The 27,924-nt window shown below is 40.3% G+C and overlaps 1 protein-coding gene across 2 annotated transcripts in view; it reads left to right on the forward strand.

The window, feature by feature from the left end:
• Corin (corin, serine peptidase) overlaps positions 1 to 27,924 on the forward strand; it is a 200,831-nt gene that overhangs the window by 44,730 nt on the left and 128,177 nt on the right. For both annotated transcript variants that reach the window (XM_038345201.1, XM_038345193.1), the window contains exons 3-5: positions 132 to 335; positions 14,555 to 14,762; positions 27,285 to 27,469. In XM_038345201.1, the coding sequence (XP_038201129.1) occupies positions 132 to 335; positions 14,555 to 14,762; positions 27,285 to 27,469 (597 nt within the window). The remainder of the gene's footprint in view (positions 1 to 131; positions 336 to 14,554; positions 14,763 to 27,284; positions 27,470 to 27,924) is intronic.

A 27,924-nucleotide genomic window follows, 5' to 3' on the forward strand; every position in this document is an offset into this window, starting at 1 on the left:
TTTTGTGTTTGCTTGGATAGATGACAGATGGGCAAATAACACTGACATTTTCTTGATGTTTACTTTTTTTTATAGAATAAACACTTTGAAAAATATTTAAAATATGTATGTATATATATATTGTCTTTCAGGAACATTAAAACAGGTTTATTTTAAATCAAATGCAAGTGAACCTGTTGTCACTGATAATGAAGTTCAAGTGCCTGGTGTTTTCCCGGTAACTACAGTATGTAACGAGAGCACAGGGGCACCTGCTACGGCCCCCAGCCAATTCACTCCGGCCTGGACACCTAGAGCTCCCTCTCACTCTGGGGACCAGAGTCACAGGAATGCAAGTAAGTGTGAAGCTGCTGAACACAAATGCCTTGGTTTCCGTGACGATTCATGCTCTGAAGTCACACTCACAAGTCATATGATGACAGCCATTCGCTCAGAAAACCTAGACAGGTGCCCGTCCTTTTAATCTGGAGTGCCAGCTGCTCTGCTGGCAAGACTGAGATGCAATGGGTGACAGCAATGAGCCAGCATTTCTGAACTTTGAGGGAGCTGCTTGCACCATGATGAGCCTTGTGCTAAAGTTACCTATTTAGAAGTTATAAAGTTAGTAAGTGAAGTCACGTATGTGTTCTCAGGACCTCGCTGGAGGGACTCCCCATCCCTACAGGAAGAGGACAGCATGACTAAAACTCACCCTGTTTGCTTTAGAGGTGCACCTGTGTTCTTTGTCCGTTGCCTCTTTTTATTAGCGGGGACAGTGACTTGACATCTCGGAGACGGAAATCAATCACACCTTCAGGAAAATGGCAAGTACTGCATTCCTGTCGGGTGAACATCAAGGGAGGAGTTTGTTAGTTTTTCCTGAAAAAGAGCTGGATTAGAGAAAAAAGACAGACTATGGAGACATACTTTGGAATGTGACTGAGTCCCTAGACAGCCCCAAGACCCTCAGTAAAGTTAATTCCACTTTTAGAAGACCTGGTGGGATGGGTTTGTGTACAAAGGCATTCTCAAACATACAAAAAAAGTATGAAGTCCTTCTCTGAAGTCCCTACAGCAAGGTGATGCCATCTGGAATTATATAAAGCTCATCCATCCATGATCACATTGTTTTCTCTCCCATCATGACACCCACCAGGGGAAATCATATTCTAGTCTGGGCCAGAGTGTTTTCATTCTGAACTAGGAAGGGAAAGCTTAAGCTGCCTTTTAGCTATCAAGGTGTGGATTTACCAGCGCTTGAGAAAAAGCAGAATTATTTTGTTACTCCAACTTCAAAAAAGGCAGACCTAGGTTTCACTATTTCAAAGTGTACCCACTGGTACCAGACATCTCTTAGACTCAGTGTTCATCAGCGATCCAGATACAGGATCTTATGACCTGACAGCAATACTGCAAAGCAGAATTATGCCACGTTGAAATTATTTTCCTCAGGAGTTTAATTTGGAGGTTTCATATTTTGCTCAAGCACTTCATTACTCTCAAGGACAGTGTTTTCCACCAGACACGAAGAAGTCGTTTATATAACGACAGCCCAGTTAATGTGGCCGCAATTACAGCAACTATTCTCTAAGTGGAATTGTTGGTAGTTTGAACGTCCTGTCATTCATTAAAATTCAAATAAGTTTGACAAGCACATACCCTGGAGAATAAAACAGAACAAAACAAACAAGACAAAGCAAAAACAAACAAACAAACAAAAAACAAAACAAAACAACAACAACAAAAAAAACTACACACAGGGTGCCCACCATTCAGTTTGGAATTTTGATAGAACTCTGACTTGGTCTTTATCCTCTTCCTCTGGCTGGACTGGAACTTATTTTGACATGCAGATGAAATCCAGGAGAGACTGAAATGATTACATGAAGAGACATCGCAGCCTTTCACAGGTTGTCCCTCCGTGTTGTTCCTGGGTTTGACTGCATGCAGCTGACCAAGGAACTCTCTGATACACTGCCCACATTAACTGGAGCCATTGGCCACTCCAAAGTGCCAGCCTGAGCTTACAGAGGGTTTGATGGTTTTCAAGGCATATCGAGATGTGAGACCCATAATGGACTGACGTGATTCCCAGGATGGCACACACTTCAGATTTTGAGGCGTAAGATCAAATCGACAAATCCAGTATCATTTGCTTGGTGACAGGTGACTGAGAAGCTCTGTCTCAGATCTCAGGACTCCTGGGTCTGTGCTCTCTGATGGTTCCTGGTAGAAGTTTATTGTTTCCCTTACAGTGCTTGCAGGATTACTGCACATATCTCAGGCTCTGGGAAAATAGAGTTACCTATGTTTGGCTTTTTTGTCCTCTTGTTTTTTTTTTTTGATGGATAAACAAGGTATTCTGATATAAAAGTGATCACTTGAATGAAGAGGTGAAGTGAATTCAGTGAGAAGTGCTAACATACGATTTTGTCACATTCTTTAGTGGCATCTGGTCACACTCCTGCTGCTTCATGTTGTTCAACCAACTTTAAAGTATCATTTAGTTGTAGTAGGTAAGCTGCCGGGCCACTTCCCACTGCCCTGCTCCCGGCCACCTGGCTAGCTTATGCCCTAAAATAACAACACACAAATTGTATTCTTTTAAACACTGCCTGACCCATTAGTTTCAGCCTCTTACTCACATTTTGACTAACCCATACCTAATAATCTGTGTAACAGCACGAGTGGTATCTTACTGGGAAAGATTCAGCATGTCTGACCTGGTGGCTGGCTCCATGGCATCCGACTCAGGTCAGAGAATCATGGCTACTGTCCTAGAGAGGAGAGGCAGGGCAATTGCCCGAGGCATCTGACTAACTTCCCTTCCCAGCATTCTGTTCTATCTACTCCACCTATCTAAATCCTGCCCTATCAAAAAGCCAAGGCAGTTTCTTTATTAACCAATGAGAGTCCCCCATCATTTAGTGTCTTCTTTTTATAGTAACACCTTGCAGAAAAACTTTTTTTTTGTATTTTCCCTTCCGTGTTTTATTACTGTTCTCCAATTAAGAGTTTTTAAAATTTCTGGCATATGTAAAAGCTATGTAAGCGTACTTTGGTCCCTAAATACCATAACCAGACATTCTACTTGTAGTTCTTTGCCGGCTCTTGTCCAAAGGTAGCTGGAAACAGTCTTGCTCCAAGACACTCCCTCCTGGGGCACCCCCATGTCATGCCAAAGCTAAGAATCCTGCAGTTACAGGATATGATTAGAATATACTGCGTATCACTCTGTGGCTCCCCAGTCTTTCTGCATGCGAGGTGGCTTGATGTGACAGGCTGTTCTTCTAGACTTCTTCCTTACCACTCTGCGAACTCCAAGGGCAATATAGAGAAGGAAGTGACCCACCATCAACTTTAATGCTGTATTTCAGCAAGAGATTTTTCTAGGCTACTTGCTCTATCTGGGTTTCAATTTATAATGTTTGCACTTTGTATGTATTATAAGTATTTAAACACATGTTGAAGGAAAGGGAAAACTGGCTAGCAAGAAGTCTGGGATCACACATGGCGTGGTTCGCGCTAAAGTCACCTGTGTGCTCTGGTCAAGTGTTAGAAGGCAGATGATGTTCCGAGAACTTCACAGATCTCTGGAGCTAGCCTCTAGATGTTCTGCTTCAGATAAAAGTCTTCCTTTTCATTCATTCACTTCTTTTTCCCCCTTTTTAAAAATAGATTTTTATTGAGATCTACATTTTTCTCTGCTCCCCTCCCTGTTCTCTCCTCCCTCATTCACTTCTTAAAAATAGTGGCTTTTATAAAGCAAAACTAAAAGAAAAGAACATGAAAGAGGCATGGGGACTTGTGTGGGGGGGAACAGTGGGGTGCAAGATGCGTACGAGAGGGAGGAGGGATGTCTTTGGCCAGAATGCATTCTATACAGAGACTGAGTTGTCAAAGAGCAAATTAATAAAGTTACTGTTCCTCAGGTGTCGTCACCATATTAAGTCCACCTTTCAATGTGTACAATTCAGCAGTTTTTAATGAATTTATAAAGTTTATAAAGTGATACAATTATCACTACAACCTAATCTTACTTTTCTGGCAGCAAATATCTATCGCTCCATATTCTTTTTTTGTGCAATCCCTAGCCTAAACTATTCTAATTATGTCTTCAAGGGTTTGCTCATTTTGAAACTTGCAGGTCTCCTGTGCCAATGTGTTTGAGATTATTTCCCACTTTCTCTTCTATCAGGATCAGTGTATCTGGATTTATGTTGAGGTCTTTGATCCACTTAGACGTGAGTTTTGTGCAGTGTGATAGATATGATCTATTTGCATTCTTCTACATGCTGACATCCAGTTAGACCAGCACCAAATTTGTTGAAGATGCTTTTTTTTTCATTGCATAATTTTGGCTTCTTTGTAAAAAATCAGGTGTCCACAGGTGTGTGAGTTTACATCTGGGTCTTCAGTTAGATTTCATTGACACAATTGTCTGTTTTTATGTCAATACCATGTGAGTTTTGTTACTATAACTCTGTAGTAGAGCTTGTAATCAGAGATGGTGATACCTCCAGAAGTTCTTTTATTGTACAAGTTTGTTTTAGCTATCATGTTTTTTTTTGTTTTGTTTTGCTTTTCCATATGAAGTTGAGTATTGCTCTCTCAAGGTCTATAAAGAATTTTGTTAGGATTTTTAATGGGAATTTCATTGAATCTGTAGACTGCTTTTGCTAAGATGGCCATTTTTACTACGTTAATCATTCCAATCTATGAGCATGGGAGATCTTTCCATCTTCTGATCTCTTTTTCAATTTATTTCTTTAAAGACTTGAAGTTCTTGTCATAAAGGTCTTTCACTTGCTTGGTTAAAGTTGCACAAAGATATTTTATATTATTTGAGGCTATTGTAAAGGGTGTTAATTCTCTGATTTCTTTCTCAGATAATTTATCTTTTATATACAGAAGGGCTACTGATTTTTTTTTGAGTTAATCTTGTATCCAGTCACTTGACTAAAAGTGTTTATTAGCTGTTGGAGTTCCCTGGTAGAGTTTTTTGGAGTTGCTTATGTATACTATGATCTACAAATAATGAAACTCTGACCTCTTCCTTTCCAATTTGTATCTCCTTGATTTCTTTTAGTTGTCTTATTGCTCTACCTAGAATTTCAAGTACTGTATTGAATAGTATCGAGTGAACAGTCTTGTCTTGTTCCTGATTTTAGTAGAATTGCTTTGAGGTTTCCTCCATTTTATTTGATGCTGGCAATTGACTTGCTGTATATTGTTTTTATAATGTTTAAGTATGTTCTTTGTATACCTGATCTCTTCAAGACCTTTATTATGAAGTGGTGTTAGATTTTGTCAAAGGCTTTTCTAGTATCTAATGAGATGATCACGTGTTTTTTGCTTTCATTTTGTTTATATGGTGGATTACATTGATAGATTTTCTTATGTTGAGCTGTGGAAGGACGCTTAAAAGAAATCCCACACTAGCTCAGAATTGAGAAATATATGGTTATTTATTTAGGGGTAAACTCACAAATCAGAATCCTCTGCTTGAACGAAGAACGGAAACCGAATCCAGCAACCAGAAAGAGAGCGGACACATGATCTACATCGGCTTATATAGTACAAGAGGCCACGCCCTAGTGGGTGGGTAACCACAGGCTGTAAGACTTCCTACAGTACTTTTCCAGTATCTAATGAGATGATCATGTGTTTTTTGCTTTCATTTTGTTTATATGATGGATTACATTGATTTTCATATGTTGAGCCATCACTGTATCTCTGAGATGAAGCCTCATTGGTCATAATGGATGATATTTCTGTTTTGTTCTTGGATTCAGTTTGTCAGTATTTTATTGAGTATGTTTGCATTAAGGCTTATGAGTGAAACTGGCCTTAATTCTATTTCTTTGTTAAGTCTTTGTGTGGTTTGGGCGTTAGGGTGACTGTGATTTCACAGAAAGAATTTGGCAATGTTCCTTTTGTTTCTATTTTGTGGAACACTTTGAAGAACATTGGTAATATTTCTTCTTTGAAAGTCTAGTAGAATTCTGCATTAAAACCATCTGGCACTGGACTTTTGTTGGTTGGGAGACTTTTAATGACTGCTTTTATTTCCTTAGGGGTTATCAGTCTATTAAATTGTTTACCTGATCTTGATTTAACTTTGCTAAGTATTATTTATCAAGAAATTTGTCCATTTCTTTTGGATGTTCCAATTTGTGGTGTACAGGTTTTTGAAGTATGACTTAATGATTCTCTGGATTTCCTTGAATTCTGTTGTTATGTTCTCCAGATTTTGTTGATTTGGATATTATGTCTCTGTATTTAGTTAGTTTGGATAAAGGTTTATCTATTTTGCTGATTTTCTCAAAGAACAAGTCTTTGTTTCATTGAGTCTTTGTATTGTTCTCTTTGTTTCTATTTTATTGATTTAAGTCCTCAGTTTGATTATTTTATGCCATCTTCTCCCCTCAGGAGTGTCTGCTTCTTTTTGTTCTAGAGCTTTCAGGTGTGCTATTGCCAGTGTGAGATTTCTCCAAATTCTTTATGCAGCCACTTAGTGCTATGAACTTTCCTCTTAGAACTGCTTTCATTGTGTCCCATAAGTTTGGGTAAGTTGTGCATTCATTGCCATTAAATTCCAGGAAGTCTTCAACATTTTTCTTTATTTTTCCCTTGACCCATTTGTAAACCAGCAGAGAGTTGTTCAGTTTCCATGAGTATGTAGGCTTTCTGTTGTTTCTGTTGTGGTTGAAACCCAGTTTCAATCTATGATGGTCTGATAAAATACAGGGGATTATTTCAGGTTTTTTTTGTATCTTTTAAGACTTGTTCTGTGGCTGAGTATATGGTCAACTTTGGAGAAGGTTCCATGTGGTGCTGAGAAGGTATATTCTTTTGTGTTTGGTTGAAATGTTCTGAAGATATGTTAGATCCATTTCAGTCATAATAGTTCATCGTTTCTCTGTTTAGTTTCTGTCTGGATGACCTGTCCATTGGTGAGAGTGGGGTGTTAAAGTCTTCCACTATTATTGTGTGTGACTCTATGTGTGATTTAAGTTTTAGTAATGTTTCTTCTACAAATGTGGGTGCCCTTACACTAGGGGCAGAGATGTTCAGAACTGAGACATCATCTCTCTTATTAATTTTCGGAGGACATGAAATTCTTTCAAATTGGCTGGTTTGAGAAACGACTCTGGCAGAATGTTCGCTTTTGTGTAAGTTATCGAGGATGACATTCATCATTCTATTCAACTGCTCTTTTTTTGACCTGGGTTGACTTTGCTATACAGCCAGAAATAGACTGCAAGCTCTGCTGTATAATTGGCCCATAGGTGAGGGCTTGCAACCCATTTCCCCCTCAATGCAAAGTCCTGCTGCTTTCATATGAAGTATAAGGAAAAGCTGTTGTTAATTATCTGGGTCTCTTTCTGACATGTAATATTTAATTTTTAGGAGAACGTGCATCTTTTAACAATTTTCAAAGTGTAAAACACTGTATTAGTGCCTGTACTCTCAGTGCTGTACAATAGGCCATTCACAGTCTTTCTTCCCATCTAACTGAAATTTTGTGCCCTTTAAAATCATCATCTCAAAAACAGAAAAACAAACAAACAAACAAACAAACAGCCCAGCATCTCCTAGTAATTACCTCCTCTCACTTCAGTCCCTTTTTGTCTTATCTGATGTGTATGTATGTTTTGCCTGCATGTATGTCTGTGTACCATGTGTGTGCCTAGTGCCCAGGAGGCCAGAAAGATACTCCGGAACAGGAACTACATGTAAGTGTTAGCCACCATGTGGCTAATAGGGATCAAAACTGGTCTTCTGGAAGAGGAGACTGTGCTCTTAGCCTCTGAGCCATGTGCCTAGCCCTAATATGAATCTGTTCTTAATAGTTTAACAATTGGGCTGGAGAGATGGCTCAGTGGTTAAGAGCACTGACTGCTCTTCCAGAGGTCCTGAGTTCAGTTCCAAGCAACCACATGGTGGCTCACAGCCATCTATAATGAGACCTGGTGCCCCCTTCTGGCATGCGAGCATACATGGAAGGAATGCTGTACACATAATAAATAAATAAAATAAAAAAATAGTTTAACAATTTCAAGTTCCATGTATATGAAAAACCATTAAGTGTGGGGTTTTTTGTGCTTGGCTTTTCTTGCTTAGCACAGTGTTCTCCTGGTTCACTCATGTTGCTGCTGACGACAGAGTTTCTTCTTTGAGTTTGAGCCCAGAGCTTCAAACTTGTTAGACAGGCACTCCCCTCTTCCCTCAAGTTGCTTCTTACTAGGCATTTTGCCACAGAAAAGAGAAAAGTAACTAATACTGATGTTAAGAGACTAACGTCTCCCAGCATTGTAAGGGGTCGCTTTCTTAAACCCAGAGCAGCAAGTTTTCACCCAAGACCAAGAGTTTAGAGTCTACTACTGTTGCTCCTTAGATCTATCCTTTGCACCCCCATCATCCTCAGGGCACTCTGAAGCATTATAGTATATATTGTTTATCTCTTCATATTTCACACACCTTTGATGCTGGTTAGAGTAGCCTCCTTCTTCCCTCTTCTGCAGTGAGGTCTCCTGCTAAAGCCAATGAGAATGAAAAGGGATCACAGTGCACCTCTTTAGGGGCAAAGATGAGAGGCTCCCCTTTAAACCAGAGAGCTACTACTTACTGTCCAAAGGGTAGTTGAAGACAGAAATAGAGCTTATGGAGGGAACAGCATGGGGGCACCTCATACACCATCAAGACTTCTAGGGCTATTCAAAGCAATAGCAACCATGTAAGTCAGCAGCATCAAGGCCATGGAGTCTCAGATATAATGGCTTTCTCCAGCTACCTCCCTACCATTCCATAAAAAAGTCTTTTAAAGCTAATAGTTTGTCTAATTTAGTCTCATCTTACATTCATCAAATAACTATTGGGTGTATCCCCGTGATATTCCAGGGAAAATGTATTATTCTGAAGTGGGAGGGTAATGGGAATAAATTACTAACCAATTTATAGTTGGCTGACTTTCATTTCTTTGGCATGCCTACAGTGGAAGCTCTGCCTTGAGTTTGGAATTTTGGTCTTCTCCTGGTCTGGCAGAGCGTGATGATGCTATGTTCTCCTGAGATTCTTGGCAGTTGCAAAACCTCAACTTCCAGTTGGCTACCAGATCACTCAGGCAAGCAACTGGCGCCAGCTCCACACGACTACATTATACACAGTGAACACATTTGACCTATTTTACCTTAGTGTTTGTACTGCTGGGGGTTCCTAGGGCCCCACACATGCTGGACAAATGCTCTCCCACTGAGCAGCTCCCCAGGCCTCTTTAAGATTTTTTACTTGTTACTTTAAGACAGCATCTCATTCCATTATACAGGCTTTCCTTGAGCTCATTCTGTAGTTCAGGTGGGCCTTGAACTTGTGCTCCTCTTATTTTAGTCTCTTGGGTAGTTAGGGTAACAACCTGTTCTGGGAGACCTGGCTGATATTTGCAGTTTTCAATGGATTTATCAGAACCTAACTCCATCAAGTTGAGGTATACCTGTATTTGTTGATGCTATAATGAAGATAATATTTGATATATTGTGAAAAGACGCAGGAGCACTTGAAATGTGATGCTCTTGGGCTGTGCTTGTTGACTGAACGCTTAGATTTCTGAGTCAGGCCTGTACTATGGCTCCATTCCCCTCAAGGGCAGCTTAACTGCGATGGTTAAGCCAGTGACAAGGAGGGAATTGCTCCCTGTTGATGATCTCATGTGATGACTACAAATCCTCAATAAATGTCACATGATGACAACATAAGTATCGTAATAGGAACAACGAAGACAGGGTACAGAAAGCAAAATGTTATATGAATATAACTTCTGAGAAAAACAAAGAGCTGGGTCAAGTTGCTCCTTTTGGCATTTGAATCTTACATTTTTGCTGCTTGAATATTTTGTTCTGGTATATTTCTCAAAGGAGGAATTTTACATTTAAAATATTTGTCAGTTCAAATAGTAATCAGAGTTTCTCCAAATATTAATTAGGTTTATTTGTGAATAGCAGAGCCTTGCTATGGAAATATGCCTGAAATAGTGAACTATGGGTATTTAAAGTGGAGGCAAGGGGAATCTCTTTTTGATGGAAATAGGGATTACTTATTTTGTAATAACAATCCTTGACCGCAGGGATTAGCTCTACAAGGGTGACTACGTAAGGATAATGTCAGTCCAAGATGAAGGAAATGGTCGCTGGGCAGATGTCCTTGCAGATGTATTTTTGTGTAAGTTTGTAGTGGCCCTTGTGCAAGACTGTGATCCCTACAGCCTTTTGTGATGGTTATTGTTGCCAGAAATTAATGCATAAGAGCGCGTTGTGCAAAAACATCCCCAATTAATTAACTACATAATTAATTGTTAGGGTTGATACAGAGACTCCACTTGATTCTATGAATAGTCCTCAGCTCACTCTTAGTAAGAATAGGCGGGTTGTGGCTGTGCATCTCTCCCTGGGGCGGTGTGTCCCTTCTTTAGTTCCTTCTGAGAATCAGGCTCATGAGCACATGTCTCATTGTATAAACTGGGCACTGGAAATTTATATGTATTTGTTCTGAGGCTCCCCCCCCACCAGACTACAAACTTTTAAAGGCAGGGACTTTGCTTGCTTCTCGTTATTTTATCTGTGTTGAGAGAAGTGCCTGGCAGGCACTGGGCTACAACCAGGATTTGCCATGCGAGGAGAGAGACCTCTCTGAAAGTCAGAACCCTGGTACTCGGGCTCTGCAGAACTGGTATAAATTAGGTGAGAAGATGCCTGAGCTAGGAGACAGCTGCTGGTGGGAAGGGACTTGAGCCTGGGCCGAGGCAGATGGAGTTAAGAGTCCAACCCTGCCATTTGCCAGCTCTGTGTACTGTCAGGGAAACGACCCTACCTTGTTTCCTCAGCTGTGGATCTGAGATAACGAGTTGTAAGCAGAGCAAATGAACTAATGCCTGAGAATGGGGACAATGCTTGAGGGCTATGGCCGCTCAGTCAATACCAAGCACAAAAATACACAGACAGAGTGAATGCGAGAATGTTCACAGCAATGTCACCGCACAAAGGACTGAGGGCCACATGGGAAGTAGCATCAAAATTAATGACAGACTTTATGAAAGGAGCTAAAGGAAACTTTGGAAAGAAGGCCGATCCTGCCGTGACTTTCTCTCCAAACTGAACCGCCGAGCAGGACTGTGTACAAAGAGCTTTGCCTCTTAACCTCACAGAGCCATAGGCCTTGGAGACGGGCAAACACGTGTAGGGACATTGCCAGGGGAGATGGCGAGGCAAAACCATGGCTTAAAAATGCATTTTGGGCAAATTAGGGCAAACCGATTGTCTCTGATACAATCTTCTCTCCCAATGGTGACGAAGTTCAGAGTAGCAGCCCTTTAATTACAATGTGGGATTGTATCAAGACAATTGGAAGCTCCACCCAGGTTTCCTGATAAGATATCAATTAGACTGAAGATGGCAAAACGCTCTAGAAAGCAGATTTGTCATTATTTTTAATTTGAACAGATCCTGCCTGTCAAGTGATAGCATTGCATATTTACTGTGACTTTGTTACTACTTTGCTTTCATTTAAAAAACAGATTTTATTTAATCTTAAGAAATATTTAAAAGAAAGCACTATTGAAATAAATGCAAGTCGCAATGAAAGCACACTATTACTACATTGCATTGGTCAAAACTGAGACAATTTGTGATTAAAAATGAGAAAGAATGTTACTGATAAAATAGAAAAACCCAGTGCCAAAATGTCTAAGGAGTGAAATTGGAGTCTTCCCTCCCATAAACTTCAATATCCTTCCCAGAGAGGCCAGGCCATGAATATCGTCATTTAAAAATGATTCTTAATCCTTTTAGATTCATTTATTTTATTTTATATGTATGAGTGTTTTCTTGCATGCTTTCCTGAGCATCATTTGTGTGCTTGGTGTCTCTGGAGACCAGAAGAGGTGTTGGATCTTCTGGGACTGGAGTTACAGATGACTGGGAGCCATCATCTGGGTACTGGGAGTTATACTAGTCTGCAGGAAGAACAGCCCATGTTCTTAAGCTCTGAGCCATCTCTCCAGCCCAGATGATCATCAGTTTGAGGTTAGTTACACAGAATCTTAGATCATCTATGTTAGTTTAGACAAGTTAGCCATTTATTCTTTGCATTTACATTAGTCAAGTGAATCAGAATTCCGACTCTCTGTAATTCCTGATAAAGCAGAACTTAGAGCTTAATGAACACAAGAGAAACTCCTGTGGAAGACTCACCTTTAGTTTCTAAGTGTAGCATTGAAATCCTACTCTCTAAATCAGTGAGATCCCAGCAGGACAACCCAAATCCAACCTAGAAGACCACTATGTTGGGTTATGAAAGCAAAACTCCCAAATCACGAGCACAGCTATCAGTGCTCTGTGCTTTCACAGCTTGGCATCCTCTTGAAAGGGAAGCTCTCTATTAGTTGGTGAATTTTATGACAGCTGTCATTGAATCATTGCTCACTAGAAGCACTTGTTTTGAATTGAGGCATCAGTGAGAATCAACAGTTCATCAGAACCAGGAAACAGTTTTCCTCCTTCAGGTCTGTCTTTCAGATTCTCCACCACGGTTTGCATCCAAAGTAACTATTCTTCAAGATGAAATATAATAACCAAACAATAATGTCTATAAGGAACACTAGGGCAAATTATGTCCACTGTATTTTATATGTGTTCTCATGCGTCAATCCTGGCCTCTAATTTCCATGAGACTCTCTGGTAAGTTCTCAGGAAAGAAAAATGCCCCCCCCCCGCTTTTCCTCCACCCTATGAAAAACAAGTTTGATGTAGTAGAAACCGTAAATGAGCCCATTTTCAAAAGGCTGGTCCTCATCCCCACGGAGAAGTGACTTTTCATGGTGCACAGTACGTTGCTGGCTTAGGAAATAAATTTCTGTTGGTGAGAATGTGCACACAACAATACGTGTTTCAAAGACAATGGAGTATTCTAGGAAAAAAATAATATTTGACCCACATGTTGAGGCAGGAGGGATAATGAGAAAGAAGCACAATTGTCTGCATATAAAAGAGTTGCAGTTGGTAGCCTTTGAAAAGAATTCCTTTTTCTATTTTTTGGCCGTGGGTGGATTCTTTCTTAGCTTTGTTGAGTACTCTGCCCAACCTTAAGTTTTACAGTTTTCCCTGTCTCTTGCAATTATAAAGCAGTCTGTGGTCATTGTACCAGCCAGCACTGCCCTCCTTTGTACCTGCCAACCTCGAATTTGTACGTGTTTTCACCATCTAAATGGGTTCTTTCTCACGGAAGTTTGCATTCTCATTCACCACGTTCCTTCAGTGTTTGCCGTGCTATGGACAGGTATGGTGCAATGAGCAAATGTACTAAAGGCTAGGATGCCTAAACACCGGCCTCACTCCTGTTACTGGCCGTCTAAGTTTCTGTAAGTCTCTTTTTGTTATCTTGTCTGCCTATTTCTGTCTGTCTATCCATTACCTTTCTCTCTAACTACATATTTATGGAAGCTGTAGCTCCTTCATTCATAAAGAGAAAATTCATGTTGTAGTGTTAGACTTGAATTTTATGATCTAATTGTGCTTTGGAAAATCAATCTAGGGATATAAGCAATCAATCTAGGGATATAAGACATTGTTATTTGTGTCCTTCCCTCCTCCTTCTTTTCCTCCGTTGAAGGAAGGTTAATTGTTTCACTACATTTCTGAAGCTGGTGAATTTCATTTTTAAACAGTAGCTTGCATAAATAACAACAAACCTTAAGTTAACTTAAAAGTACTAAATGGTTATTAAACCCACATAACAGTATGGAATGGTAAAATAAAATTCTACGATTTCATTCCATGAACCCATACCAATATTTTGACTTATGTTAGACTAAGCGTACTTGTTCTGGGGTGGAAGAATTGGCTGGGCCATGGATCTGACATTGCCTGTCAGAACTGACTATGAGAGAAAATGAGGTCAGAGGCTCTGAGATGATTGTGAAGTGTGCCGGAGTCTGGATTGCAGGTCCTTGTGTCATTGTATGTATTTAGATAGATATATATTTCCTAAGGGCTGTTTTTGCTTATTAGCTCATGCCCACCATTCCGTATGATTTAATAGTCTTCCAAAGCACCTTACATACCGAGAGTTCCATGTTGCAGTGTCTGTTCATGTAGTTTAAACACATCTCCACTGTGGAAGGCTTGGATTTCTGTCTTTGAAAAATAGTAAGCGCTGTATGGTCCATGTACACAAATCTAAGTTCACAACCAAGATAAATTCCTGTAAGTGGCATTGGAGTGTCAAAGATTATGGGTGTTTAAACACGTTGATACATATTATTCTTCCCAGGTAAGTGTTCTACAGCAGCTCCCTATAAGAGAAATTTCTTCACTTTCTGAGGAAACACTGGCTCTCCTTCCCTTCATAAATATTACTAAATTGATGTCATTGTTATACCTACATATAGTTATGTGCATATAGTTTTACGATAGTTGTACTGTCATATGGAAGATATGCTCCATTATGAACTCATTAATCGGTCGCAGCACATAAGCACAGACTTCTTACGTAACTTCTCAATGTAACTGTCTCTGCTTCCCAGGTGCCTGCATGGCCATCACTCACAGCCAGTGTCAGATTCTTCCATACCACAGCACCATGGCACCTCTCTTGCCAATTGTCAAAACTATGGACATGGAGAAGTTCCTCAAGTTCTTCACGTACCTCCATCGCCTCAGTTGCTATCAACATATCCTGCTCTTCGGCTGTAGCCTCGCCTTCCCTGAGTGCATCATTGATGGTGATGACAGGTACTTTGGAACCAAATCATTCAATGATAAGAAGCCAGTTATTCTAGGGACAAGTGTCCAAGAGGAACAAATCGTCCTGTTCTTATCTTTTATTTCTGCTGCTTTTAGGGGGAGAGAGGACCCATATCTGTCATAGCTAGTTGTAAGTCTCCAAAATGAAAGTATTTGGAAAAGACAGATGAATTTTTATTGGAAGCAGTTACCCATGTATTAGTTGGTGCTGTAGGGAGGACGCTCAATTGCTGTTTCAATGAGGGTCTGAGAGAAGGAAAAAAAAAACTCACCCAAAGGGGTAACTGAATGTTTATTAGTGAGACTGGTTATGGAGGTATAGGAGGGGGAGAGAACAGTTGATGAAGAGAAATACCAAGATGAGAGGGTAACGAAGGCCTGAAGAGAAGAAAAGGGTCGAATTAGAAACTCGTAGCTAAGGGGAAGGGGTCTCCAGAATGCTGGTGCCATGACCTACGGCGACAACAGAGGAGAGAAATAAATACCCCAACTCTTTCTCCAGTCATCCTTTCTGTCAGAGAGTTTATTCAATAGCAGGGGTCAAAGACATCCAGTGCAATGGATGAGATCCGGAATCTCTTTAAGCGTCATCATCGAAGAAGTTCCAAATCTTATTTAAATCAATTATGAATGGCATTCTGGATGGTTTGTCTCATCAACATGAGGATCCAGTGCTTGGGTGGAGGGCTAGATGCGGAGGGACAAACAGAGACCATTCAATAAGATAGACATAATTTTTAATAACAGTCATCAAACCCAAGAGTGTCATGGTTATTTGAAGTACCAAATGTGTATTTGGAGAATTTCAAAGAATGTGGTAAGTACCTATGCACATACAACTTCAATTACTTTCTGAATTGAAATGTTAGGAGCTTTTCAGAATAGTAATAGCAGAACACATATCATTTTTCAAGTGTGGTGCATCATGTTATTAGTAATTTCAGTAAGTATCGTACACATTGCTTAAACTGTGTGTGAAACACAGGGCACATGGGTTTCAGGCAAACACTTGCTATTTTAATCACAAGCTGCGGCACTGCCATCGGGCTGAGGCAGAGCAGAAGCAGTGGATGCTGACCTGTTGAAATAAAGGACTGGGAGCATGTGCAGCATCCAGAGAAACTTGAATCACCCAGGAGTCAGGCACAGAAGGTGCTTCCGTGGTACACAGAGAAGCAGGATTTTATCTATCTTGTGGGTTAAAATACAGGATTCTTGTGTGGGCTGTCAGTATGAGTTGGTGGCATAGTGCTTGCCTCGTGCCCTGCACTCAAAAAAAAAAAAAAAATCACCAAGAGATGCTTTATTTTCCCAGACTGTGGCGACATAGTCGGTGACTGTATTGATTTTCTTGGGTTGCTTTAACAACTTGCCACCTGCTGACTGGCTTAAATAACAGAAATGTCTTCTACAGTTCTGAAGGCTGAAAGTCCAGGAGTCTGCAGGGCTGTCTGGTTCCCAGGACTCTAGGGAGAATTCACTTTTCCCTTTGCTGGTTTCCTATTATTTCTGTTCCTTTGTCTTGGGCCCATGTTTCTCCAGGTTCTGCCTCTGCCATAGCAGAGCATCCCCTGACTGTCTGCAGCTCTTCCTCTTCTGTGTCCTATAAGGATGCTGTCATTGGATTTATGGATCCACACAATCTAAGATAAGAGCTTCACCTCAAGATCCTTAATTGTACCCACAAAGACCCTGTCTCCAAGTGAGGTGGCACTCCCAGTCCTGGGGATTACGATGTGGACCTCTTCCTTTGAGGCAGTGGTTGGGAGAAAAGGGTAAGGGAGCTGTGTGTCATGGCTTCCTCACCCACAAAAGAGAAATAATAGTTTTACTCACATTACAGAATTCATGGGACGATTTAATGACTTGTGGGGCTTGGGACTGTCTGGTTCTTAGGAAAAGCTCAATAAATGTTAGCAATAACTGTAAAGTGGCGATTTGTGAAGGACAAGTAGAATTAATGGAGACCACAAAAAGTACTTCTAATATATATATACTACATGTGAAGGATTGCAAGAATAGATAGATAGATAGATAGATAGATAGATAGATAGATAGATGCTAGCTAGCTAGATAAAATGGAGTACTCCTTTGCTTAAAAAATTACATAAAATTCCAAAAGGTTTTTTTTTAACTGGATTCTCATCCCATTTTTGTTTAATTTTCAAGAATTTCACTTATAGCTTTTAAGTTTGACTCCTCTGTGGTTCATGCACGCACACCGGAAGACAATGAAATGAAGTGTATTCAGAGTCTTGGAACCACTAGCTTCATTATGTTGAGCCTCTTAATTCTAACCCAGTCTCTCTCTGTTTGAATAAACACTTTTGTGCTGTCCACAGTTTCCAGAGCACTTTAAGATAAATTTGTTTTTCCCTTGACCTGATTTATCCTTTGATAACTGCACTAATATGAAAGTTTTCCATTTTCTGTTATAATGAATAATAATTTACAGTTACTTTTTAAGTGTTCTTTGGGGACTTATCCTATTTTTATTATTACATTTCATTTTATAATTGTACTGTTAGACCATGCTTCCTGCTGTCGTTTAGTGTGTGTACGGGAACTGCAACTAATTTAATAAGCAGAAAAAAGTTTAGCAAAGCAAATGTCTTGAAGAAAACCATTATAAGGTCAAACATATTTTTCTTGTATTTTACTATTTTGTATCATCTATTATATGCTACACTATTTAAATAAATGAAAAGTGTTTATTTTCTAGTCTAGAGAAAATAGTTACTTAATAACATTTAAAATTCAATTTTAAAAGATTATAGTGGGATGTATAAACAGTATAGTTTTTAACCTGATTCTTTGAGACCACAGACACTACTTAGCTACATTGTATGTTGAAACAATAGACTTTGATGGTCTTTTAGACTGAGATTGCTTTGACCAAATGTGTGTGTTGACATGTATTCCAACACAGTCTAGCTGAAAGGCAGGAGGACATATGGATTCAGTGAAGCAAATATAAAAATATATAGTTTTTCCTGATAAACTATTGGCATGGCTCTAAAGTGTAGAGGTAAGAGGGTATTGATTAAAAATATCAAGTAGCTAGCAAGAAAATATTGGTTAGCTAAGAGTATGAGCTGTAGATGACCTTTGGATGTATGAAACACATGCCAAGTCTTGGTGTGCTTTTGATAGGTAACTGTCACCTTCTCCCACCTCCTTCAAGCAGCTGACTTGTAATTTTATCAGCCCTGATGACTTAGCTTCTAGAAGATTCTCTGGAAACCTTGCTGACCTAACACCTCATTCAAATCTTCTACTACGTTGTAGGGAATCAATGGATTAAAGTGAGGAAATGGATGTGTTGGTTATTGATCTTTCTCCTCAGGAGACTAGGCTTTAGCAGAAATACCCAGAGAAAGGAAATAGAAGTTCTTTATGTATGTAGATGACTAGAGATTAAAGATCAGATCTCAAATGTAGGACTATTTCCTGTAGTAGTCTAAATTTCTATAGAGTTGCGTTGGAGAGTAAATGAACTTCCTCAAATGGACGTGTGTGTGTGTGTGTGTGTGTGTGTGTGTGTGTGTGTGTGTGTGTACTCTTGCTTGTTTGTGAAGGTCAGAGGTCAACCTCAGTGTCATTCCTTAGGAACCAGAATCCTTGTTTCCTGAGACAGTGTCTGTCATTAGCTTGTAGCTTGTAGCGTAGGCAGGCTGGCCAGTCAGTGAGCTCTAGGCATCTTCTTGCTTTCACTCCCCAGTGCTGGGATTACAAGCATGTGGGCACCATGCCCACTTTCTTTCTTTCTTTTTTTAAAAAACAACACAAGTTCTAAGAATTGAATTATGAGGCAGGCACTTTACTAACCGAGCTATTTCCATAGCCTAGATGATAACTAATTTTTCAGTGTAAAAATTTCTAGTAATATAAAATTATACAAATTTAAGAAACCCTTTCTGAACAACCCTTGCTGAAACTAACCCTAAAGTTACTTACAGTTCTGGTTGTGTCTCCTACTTTCCTATGATTTACAGAAAGTATTCATGCATGGTCTACTCCACTGGGCAGATAAATTCTTCCTAAACTGCGGTTCCTGTTATTGATGGAGTACATGAATTTCTGTGCTGATATAAACTTGATTCTGTGTTTAGAGATGCCAGATTTTTATTGTCCTCTCCCCCTTTCTAACTCCTGGGTTTTAACTACCGGTCCTTTAACTACCCATGTGATCATTTAAGAACAAACTGTATAGAGCCATTACCCAGACTCTGTCATATCTGGGCTTTCTTTGAGGCTTAGATGTCAAGCTAAGCTTCATGCCATAGCTTTTGAAGCTCTTCTTGCCTCTCGGGTGTCACAGACCCACCCAGCCTACCTTCCCTGACCCTCCTTTCCATTTTTCCATAAATGCAAACCTCATTTGAGCAGCCTTTGTGTTCACACGCCGTTCCTTTTGCCCCGAGAGCTTTCCTCTCACATTGAGTCCATGGTCTCCAAGTCCGGGCTATAATGAAGTCTTCTCTGAACACCGCAGGTTTTCTTTTGTCCTCTCATGGCAGCCTGGTGATGCGCTTGTTTTCATCATATGTTAAGTGTTCTCTACATAAGACCTATTAGCTTTTGTATAGAAAGCAGGAGGAAGGAGACATTTGGGAAATACTTGAGTTTATGGGTTTTGATGATAGTGATGACTTCACAGATACTTAACTTCCAAACTCATCAAGTTGCATGCATCAATTCCGTAGAGCTTTTTATATGTCAGCCTCCCTTTGTCTGTCATACTGATGAACAGATAATAGGATTTTCCTGTTTGGAAGTCATCATACTACAAACTGAGCCAGAGATGCCTCCAGGAAGTAGTCAAGATGTGCCCAATGGTATATTGGGGTTGTTTTTGAAAAACCAAACTTCTTGTTACCCAGAACTACAAAACCTTTAAAGAGCAATCTTAACAATTCACACACCTGGTGCTTTCAAGCTGTTTTTGAGCTGGACTTTCCTAATAACGTTTCAGTTGAAAAGTAACACATTGGCTTAGAATATAGTTTTAGGAGACTTCCTGTGTGGCAGTGTTATGTCATAGCACAGCCTGTGACAGTCGCCTGTGTACATGTAGCCCTGGCATTGTGTTAAATTCTAATTGTTTAATAGGAGTTAGGCCATTCTTTGATGAATTCATTAAATGTATTAAGTCACCATAATCTTATGGCATTGTTCTCCAGAAAGAATGTGCACATTGCTAATTTATCTTACTAAGGACTTTAACTCTATCTTAGAGACCTTATTGTGTCATCTTTGGGTACAATAGAAAATTAGAATTAAAATAATCATATTAAAAATGCATAGGTCATTGTCCAAAGAAAACAGACTCTGATCTGGTGTGGGAGGTCCTTTTGTCTATCTGTTGCTTTCATTGGTTAATGAATAAAAAAACTGGCTTGGTCTGATAGGGTAGAACAGAACTTAAGTAGGTGGGGGAAAACTAAGCAGAAGAAGAAGGGCAGAGTAAGAGAGAAGCCATGGAGCTGCAGCTGGAGATAGACATTGGGAAATTTACCTGGTAAGCCACAGGCATGTGGCGATATACAGATTAATAGAATTGGTTAAATTAATATAAGAGTTAGCCAATAAGAAGCTAGACCTAATGGGCCAATCAGTTATTTAATTAATACAGTTACTGAGTGATTATTTCAGTTCAGGGCAGCCAGGACAAACAAGCAGCCTCCTTCCAACAGTGATCCTGTTGCTAGCTAAGTATTCCAGACAGGCCATGGCCCCTGTGCAGTGGCCTTCCCTTGATGGTTCTCCCTAAGTTCCAGATATCCCCCCCCCCCCTTTTTTAAAATTTAGGTGTCAACAGCTCCTGGTCCCAGACCATCACACTGTCCCTTTCTGGCACTAGGACACCCTCTTTGTCAGTGGTCCTTTCACTGAACACCATGCAGTGCCCCCACTTCAGTGGATCATCGTTTCCCTGCTGAAATCATGATTATTACAAATAGAGACAAGATAATCACAGTCCTGGTTGTTAGAGGTCCAGACTAAAGTGAGTAAGGGATACTCTTGCTCCTTCCATTATCTCCTTTCTAATGGGAGACAGAGGCAAAGGCGAGCCTTCACTTGTACACTTCTTCATCCCCATGCCTAGTGCACCTGAAGCCGGGGGTCACTTAGCTGACTCTTCTACTCCACGGTCTTAGTGTGAATTAAGGTGCCTACTAGAGCCAAGGTCTTATCTGAAGGCTTGAATGGGGAAGAATCCATTTCTGAGTTCATGAATTATTAGAGGAGATTCATTTTCTCAAGGTCTGTTGGACAATGGGTTACCCTCAATAATAGGGTCCTTAAGAGTCCAGCTCATAAGAATCTCTCTCAGGGTTCAATTAAAGATACCACAATAAGCAAAAGGAACTAAAATCTTAGGGCTAAGAAAACTACTCACGATACCTTCTTCTTAATCGTTTCTTTCTTCTTCTTTGTCTCATTCCATATTCCTCCTGTTACACATGTTCCCAGTCATATATACCCTTACAACCAGCAATTCACCAGCCCTACATACACATACATACATACATACACAGAGAGAGAGAGAGAGAAGGAGAGAGAGAGGGGGGGAGGGGGAGAGGGAGAGGGAGAGGGAGAAGGAGAGGAGGGGCTAGCCTTGGTTGTCAATTCAAAGGTAAGAGTGGCTAGTGCATATCTGGTGAACTCCTTAATAGAGAAAGTTAGTTAAGAAAGGAATTAAATCATCAGGGAATTCTAGAAGGGAAGGCTAGTGTGCTATGCTGCATTGCTAGGTGGTACATAAAGAGCTAAAAGGTTTATTTTCAGTAAAATTATGAATAAGCCATGGATTGTTCTTTAAATCCGTGTGCAATGTTTTCTGTTTTTTTTTTCCTCCCAGCATGTGGAGATGGATAGTGGGTAACCAGGCATAAACAGTCAGGAGGAAGCTAATGGCTTCTGATCTGATTAGCACATTCAACAGATGCTGCAATTTCTACAGGCCTTCAGGTCCGGAGTTTACACATATTGCTCTAAGCAGTAGAAACCAAGAGGAGACCCAGGCCTCCAAATTATCAGTTCCAGGGTATGCTGTTATCAGCCGTTCTGATCATGGCCATTGTGGGTCTATGACATCAGCAGGAAGAAAGTCTTTGTCTGGGTTGCAGTTAATTATCTCTTTTGCGGTCCTTGAGGGTAAAGCACAAGTAGTAAATTTCCTGAACTAAAATCATCAGTAAACTGAGGGGGAGGCGAGCGCAAGGAGTTAGGAATTTTTTAAGTGAGGTAAAACCAGGGCATGCTTATTCTTCTACCTATCTGAGAAGCTATGGATCAGCAGCTTTGGGCAAGTAGTAATTCTGTGTCCTTGGATATCTGCGTATATCCTAAATGTAATGCTCTTGCCTGCACCCTAAATAGTGACCAAATGCCTGCTGATAGATAACCGCAGGAAGGCAGATCTCTGCTTTTACCTAAAAGAAAGAAACGAAGGTCGGGCAGTGGGAAACTGTTTTCTCATATAGCTAGGGGAATGTGATCAGTGAACCCCAAAAAAACATAGGAAAAGGTTCTGAACTGTGGGAATTAAACCCCAAATATGTAACAGAAAGGGAGTCAGCTACAGCGAAAATCTACAGCACAAACAGCCACTTTATTCACAAGGCAATAATCCCCAAATTCCTTGAATTTTGGCTTAATATTTACCAAAGGCCCTTGGCTCTGATAAATTTCTCATGAGAAGATGGCTGAGTAATTACTATAAAGTGTTGCAGCCTGTAGCGCCTCAAGGCCAACCATGTAGTTTCCTTAATATGTACGGCAACTTGCTTTGTAAAAGCCAGCAAGAAAGTGGTGGGGTGTGAACAAAATAGAACTCACAGTCCTTTGTAGCTCAGCAATCAGATGGCATCCTGCAGTTTCTATGGTTGGAGTAAGTCCACAGGCCAGCACATAGTCAGGAAAGGGCTTTCACAGGAAGGAGCAGTAGAAGGCAGAGATCATGGGTAATGTTTTAAGTTCTCTCTACTGCAAATCATCCTCCCTACACCCATAAAAAAGAGTTTTAAGTCTGAAGTTCTCCTAGGATATTTTAAGCCTAGCTCATCAAAAATAGAATCTGACAACTGCACTATGGGATTCTGAACAGGGATATTTGACAGTATTTAAAGAGGACATTTGTCTCAAAGGCATTGGACTACTGTTAATTTCTTGTTTTTTTTTTTTCCTAAGTATAGTTCTATGAAATGATTGTTTTTGGGGGGAACCCAAGGGAAAGCATCTATGTAGCACCTGGTGGCGGGGGAGGGCAGAAGCAAGAAACTTCCCCATCTGTGAACTCTGGGAACTGCATCAATGAGCAGTGTTACGGCCGTGAGTGCAATAGCGGCAGGAACGCTGTGGGGGTAACTAACAGTTTCCTGCTTGGATCTGAGGCCTGCTCCACGGAAGAGAACATATGGCTCCAATTGTAAATCTGAGCTAGAACCCTGGGTTAAGGGATCTCGTAGACCCTAGGGGTTGAGCCTGCTGTTATTATTCTCTCCAGTGGATAAGTTAGCAAACTGCTCTCTGACTGTGTATCTCCATACCCATCAATTAGTGCAGCTCTTAGACTTCATCAGAGACGTTTCTTTGAGCAGTTGATGGTGGCTAAAGCAGATGGTAGCTGGTCAGAATGCAGAGAATAGGATAAGTGATTGTGGCAGGCTCAGCCACAAGTGGACCGTCTGTTATCACAGCTACCCCACCCCAGCCAAGGCTCAAGGACCATCCTGTAAAAACAGAGAGAAAGAATGGGGGAGTCAGAGGTCAGAGAGGACCCAAGCAAAACCGTGTCTTCTGGACTTGGTGTGATCTCTGTAGTCACCATCCCGCAGCAGCTGTGGCTACCTGCCCCGGACCAAGCCAGCCAACCATCTATTGTACAGTGTGAAGGAGATTCTTGAGATCTCACCTCTGAGGACCCGTGAACAGTTGATGTCTTTTGGGGTCTGCAGTGGATCAAGCACACTCCAGTGGATGGCTCTGAATTCAGCAGTATTTGGATTGCACAAATTGGACTCAGTAGCTTATTAAAAACAAAATTAGGACACAAAATTGGGGGTTAGGAGGTGATGGTGGATCCGGAAGGCAGCAGAGGGAGAAGTGAGGGATGAACTTGATCTGAAGATATTGCATAATGGTGGTTATGTGAACTTCTCAAAGAATTTTTATGAAGTATTGCTAAACAATAGCTCAAATTGAAAAGAAAATGTTTTCAAAAACAAAAACATGATTTATAACGCTTAAAAGCCTAGTGGCCCTACAAAATAGTTTATTTTGTACCCCTAGCCTATTCAGTAAATTTACATTTATGACTATTATAAAATTTTTCTAGATAAACATCTGTATATTTTTAGATATATCATAATAAAAATTGCCTGGAAATAAATTCAGTAATAAAGTTATAGATAAAACAAAAATATTCTTGATACATTAATTATTTAAAAACATCCTTCCTAGTGAATATACTGTAAGTCCTTATTATTACTCTGGGGTAGCATATTTCCAAACTCATCAAATGTGTCAATAAGCAGTTGTAGAGGTACATCAGAACTCTCTGCTTTCACTTGAGTGAAAGAGACTTTTTTGCAGCACACTAAATGTATTTCACACATCAATTAGGAACAATCACGCTTTCTAAAATAGTCATTCTGATAGCCCAAGTGGACCTTCCCTTGTGTTGAGCACTGTTTTCCAGTTGCCAACGCGTTGCTGCTTGGATATAGATACTTATATTCCAAAATAGTGTAGGCTGTCTCACCACCCTGCCCCTGTGATGAAAAACAAAACACATTCACCCCTCACAGGCAACCGAAGTTCAGGCTAAGCAAGAATAAATGGCTCCTCATTTGCTCACTGTTTGCAAGGGCTCATAGTTGTGAATTCTCTACCCCTAGCTCACATATCCCAGTCAAGCGATGTAAAACTCGTGGGTTTCCGTCAGTTACGCCTTTTAGGAGACCTATTTGGAAACACTCTAGACATTTTCCCTAGGCACTAATTTTAGAGCAGACGGTCTGATGGTATTTTAGTATTTCTATGTCTCCCCAGCACAAACCTTGAGAAGAATGTCCGTTACTTCTCACAGTTCAACAAGGATGATGGGGTTAGCAAGGCCTCAGAGCTCCTCTGAGAAACATGCTCTAAAGAGGGAATTTAAATTTACAAAGTCTTCATAATAGAAGAATTATGGGAGCTAGCCCAAACTCGAGCTCCTGCAAATTCCTCACTTTTTAAATAGGGAAACTGAGTCTCAGCATGAATGAACTGTTGTCTCAAGGTCAGACAGTAGCAGAGGATCCACGGGAGGGTCTGGGGTGGGGGTCTTGGGAAAATGAGCATAGTAGAGCGCCAGGGTCCATGATGATGGGCTGGTTTTGAGTTAAAGACTAAGGACATGACAAATGGCTACTGGGTCCTTGTGTGAAACCTCTTCATCATTGTTGCCTTGGGAGAGGCTGCAAGAAAAACGCACGAGGTGAAGAATAAGTGGCCTCAGAATGGAAGAGGTTTCCATAACCACTGGGAAGACTTGTCTACTCTTAGTTCGTTCTACAAATATCTAATGGTGGTTTGAGCGAAAATGGCTGCAATACGCTCATATGTTTAAATACTTAGTATTAATATTGGTCCAGTTGGTGGAGCTGTTTGGTAGGGGTTGAGGTGAATGCCGACGGAGGTCTGTTACTTGGGGGCAGGCTTTGAGGTTTCGGAAGCCCTCACCTTTTCCAGTTACTTCTCTCTGCCTTCTACTTCTGGATCTATGATGTGAACTCTCAGCTGTTCCTGCCTTCCATACCTCTGTTTTACCATCACGGACTCTAACTCTTCATAATCACAAGCCCCAAATTAAATGCTTTCTTTTATATGTTGCTATGGTTATGTGTTGTGTCACAGCAGTTCAAGCACAAACACACTAATATGTTCCTGAATGGTTATCAGGACCAGTCCCTGTTCTCAATGTAACTTGTTCAAATGCAAAAACTTCTCTTCCTGTACCTTCACCATCAACTTTAGTTACATATTCACCTAACTAGATTATTTTTAAAATGTAATTTTAGTATGGCCTTTTAAAAATCAAAAAGTAATTTTTATTAGAATGTCATGGTTGAGGGATATTTGCTGGTGAAGGCATGTAATACCTGCAGCGAGGCAGGTTGATGCAGGATGATCACAAGTTTAAGGTCTGTTTGGGCTATGGAATGAATTCGAGGCCAGCATGGGCAGCTTAGTGAGATCTTGTCTCAAAGTAAGGGCAGAAAATGAGAAATCTAGGATCAGTAGCCTGGGCAACGCACTGAGTATGATCACACACTGTAAATGTTGAGAACTCCTCCACTTCTTAGATGTAACAAAATCTCTCCTTCAAGGCTTTCATAGGCCATGTTAGATCCAGTGTAATCCCTGGATGGTAGATCCCATCATGTTTCTGTAGTCTATGGGACAAATGGGGTATGCTATTCAAGCTTGTCTGATCAAGGAGAATGTAAAGTCCAGTTATCATATGAGAATAGACATTGTTAGATGGTGTATAGATCAAGACCTGGAAGCTCACACATATACTTTCTCTTCTTACCTCTGCCATCGGGAAGCCAGTAGTAACAAGTATGTGACATTTGAATCTGTCCCAGAATCTTCATTGGTCTGTGCTTCCCAGGAAACATTTATCACAGTGTTCAAATGTTATATGATTCTGTGATATCAAGATTTGAAATAGTTGTTTTGATGGGATTTCTACTTCTTTAGCAGTTTCCTTTAAGTCCTTTGACATGTCTTTGGAAAGGATAAAAGATACAGACCAACACTGTGAGCTTGAGAAGGCTACTTAGCTCTGAGAGAAGACCAGATCACTGTTAGCACTTAAGTTACATCCCTGAGCAAACCTGGGGTCTTGGAGGGTTTGGCTGCAGGCAAGAAGGATGAGGGCAAGCTTCTGAGGCGTCATTGCCTTGACCATTAACAGACAGTGTTTTACATCTTTTACTTGGCAGAATACAAAACAGACGTCTGATAAGTATTTTTATTTTTTAAGGACACAAAATTTTTTGAGTTACAACTTGTCTGTATGAGTTTCCATGAAAGCCAGGGAGAATAAAGAGCAGTTTTCTTTATTTGCCGCTAAGAGGTAGTTTGGATTTCTCAAAGGAAAGATAAAATGGAGAGTAATATACTTTTTGACCTACTTTTGATCTTTCAAATTAGGGGACCCTCCTTTTTTCATTTTTGTTGACCAGTATATTTTAACACTAGAAGCTTAAGAACAATCATTTTGGGGAAATGCTACATTATGTGCTGCAAAACTAGCTTCTTCTCTTCAGAAACCATGTAATTGGATGGCTGAAATTGTCCTGGGACTCAATATGGAAGTTTAAGTTGCTGACTGTAGATAAGAAATGTAAGCTAATAGACCACATTAACTTGCTGCTGGCTAGCTTTAATATCATTATTATAGTCTTGAGACCTGGTCTATACGATATTAACTTTCCCCTTCTCTCTGTTTAGGCGTGGCCTCCTTCCCTGTAGATCTTTCTGTGAGGCTGCAAAAGAAGGGTGTGAATCTGTCCTGGGGATGGTGAACTCCTCCTGGCCAGATTCCCTCAGATGCTCTCAGTTTAGAGACCACACCGAGAGCAACAACAGTGTCAGCAAGATCTGCTTCTCACTGCAACAGGAACATGGAAAGCAATGTAAGTGCCTGTGGTTCCTTTGAAAGTTTTATTCAGATATGCTACCTGCTCAGCAATATCGACATAAATAGGTGGGCAGTTTGGTGTGCTTTAAAAAAAATGAGAAGACTCCAGGTTAAGAAGCAAGGTACTAAAAACACCTGAAAGTGCCCTCAATAACCCTCTTAACTTGTCCCACTTTTACCAAAGAAATCTGTCTGAACTCCCATCACCTGACTAGCTTTGCTTATTATAGAACTTCATGAAAGTAAAATATTTATAAATATATATATATATAAATAAAATTTAAAAATGGATGATAGCTTTGTATCTTTCTGCATTTGCTCAACATCATGTTTGAGCAACACAGTGTGCTTACTGCAGGTCCCATTCCTTCTCCCTGTCCTAATATGTGACATTATGCTTGAGCAATGCATTGTATTTATTGTAAGTTCCTTCCTTCTCATTGCATGCAG

This window comes from Arvicola amphibius, chromosome 1, assembly GCF_903992535.2.
Source record: "Arvicola amphibius chromosome 1, mArvAmp1.2, whole genome shotgun sequence".
In the NCBI taxonomy this organism is placed as follows: domain Eukaryota; kingdom Metazoa; phylum Chordata; class Mammalia; order Rodentia; family Cricetidae; genus Arvicola; species Arvicola amphibius.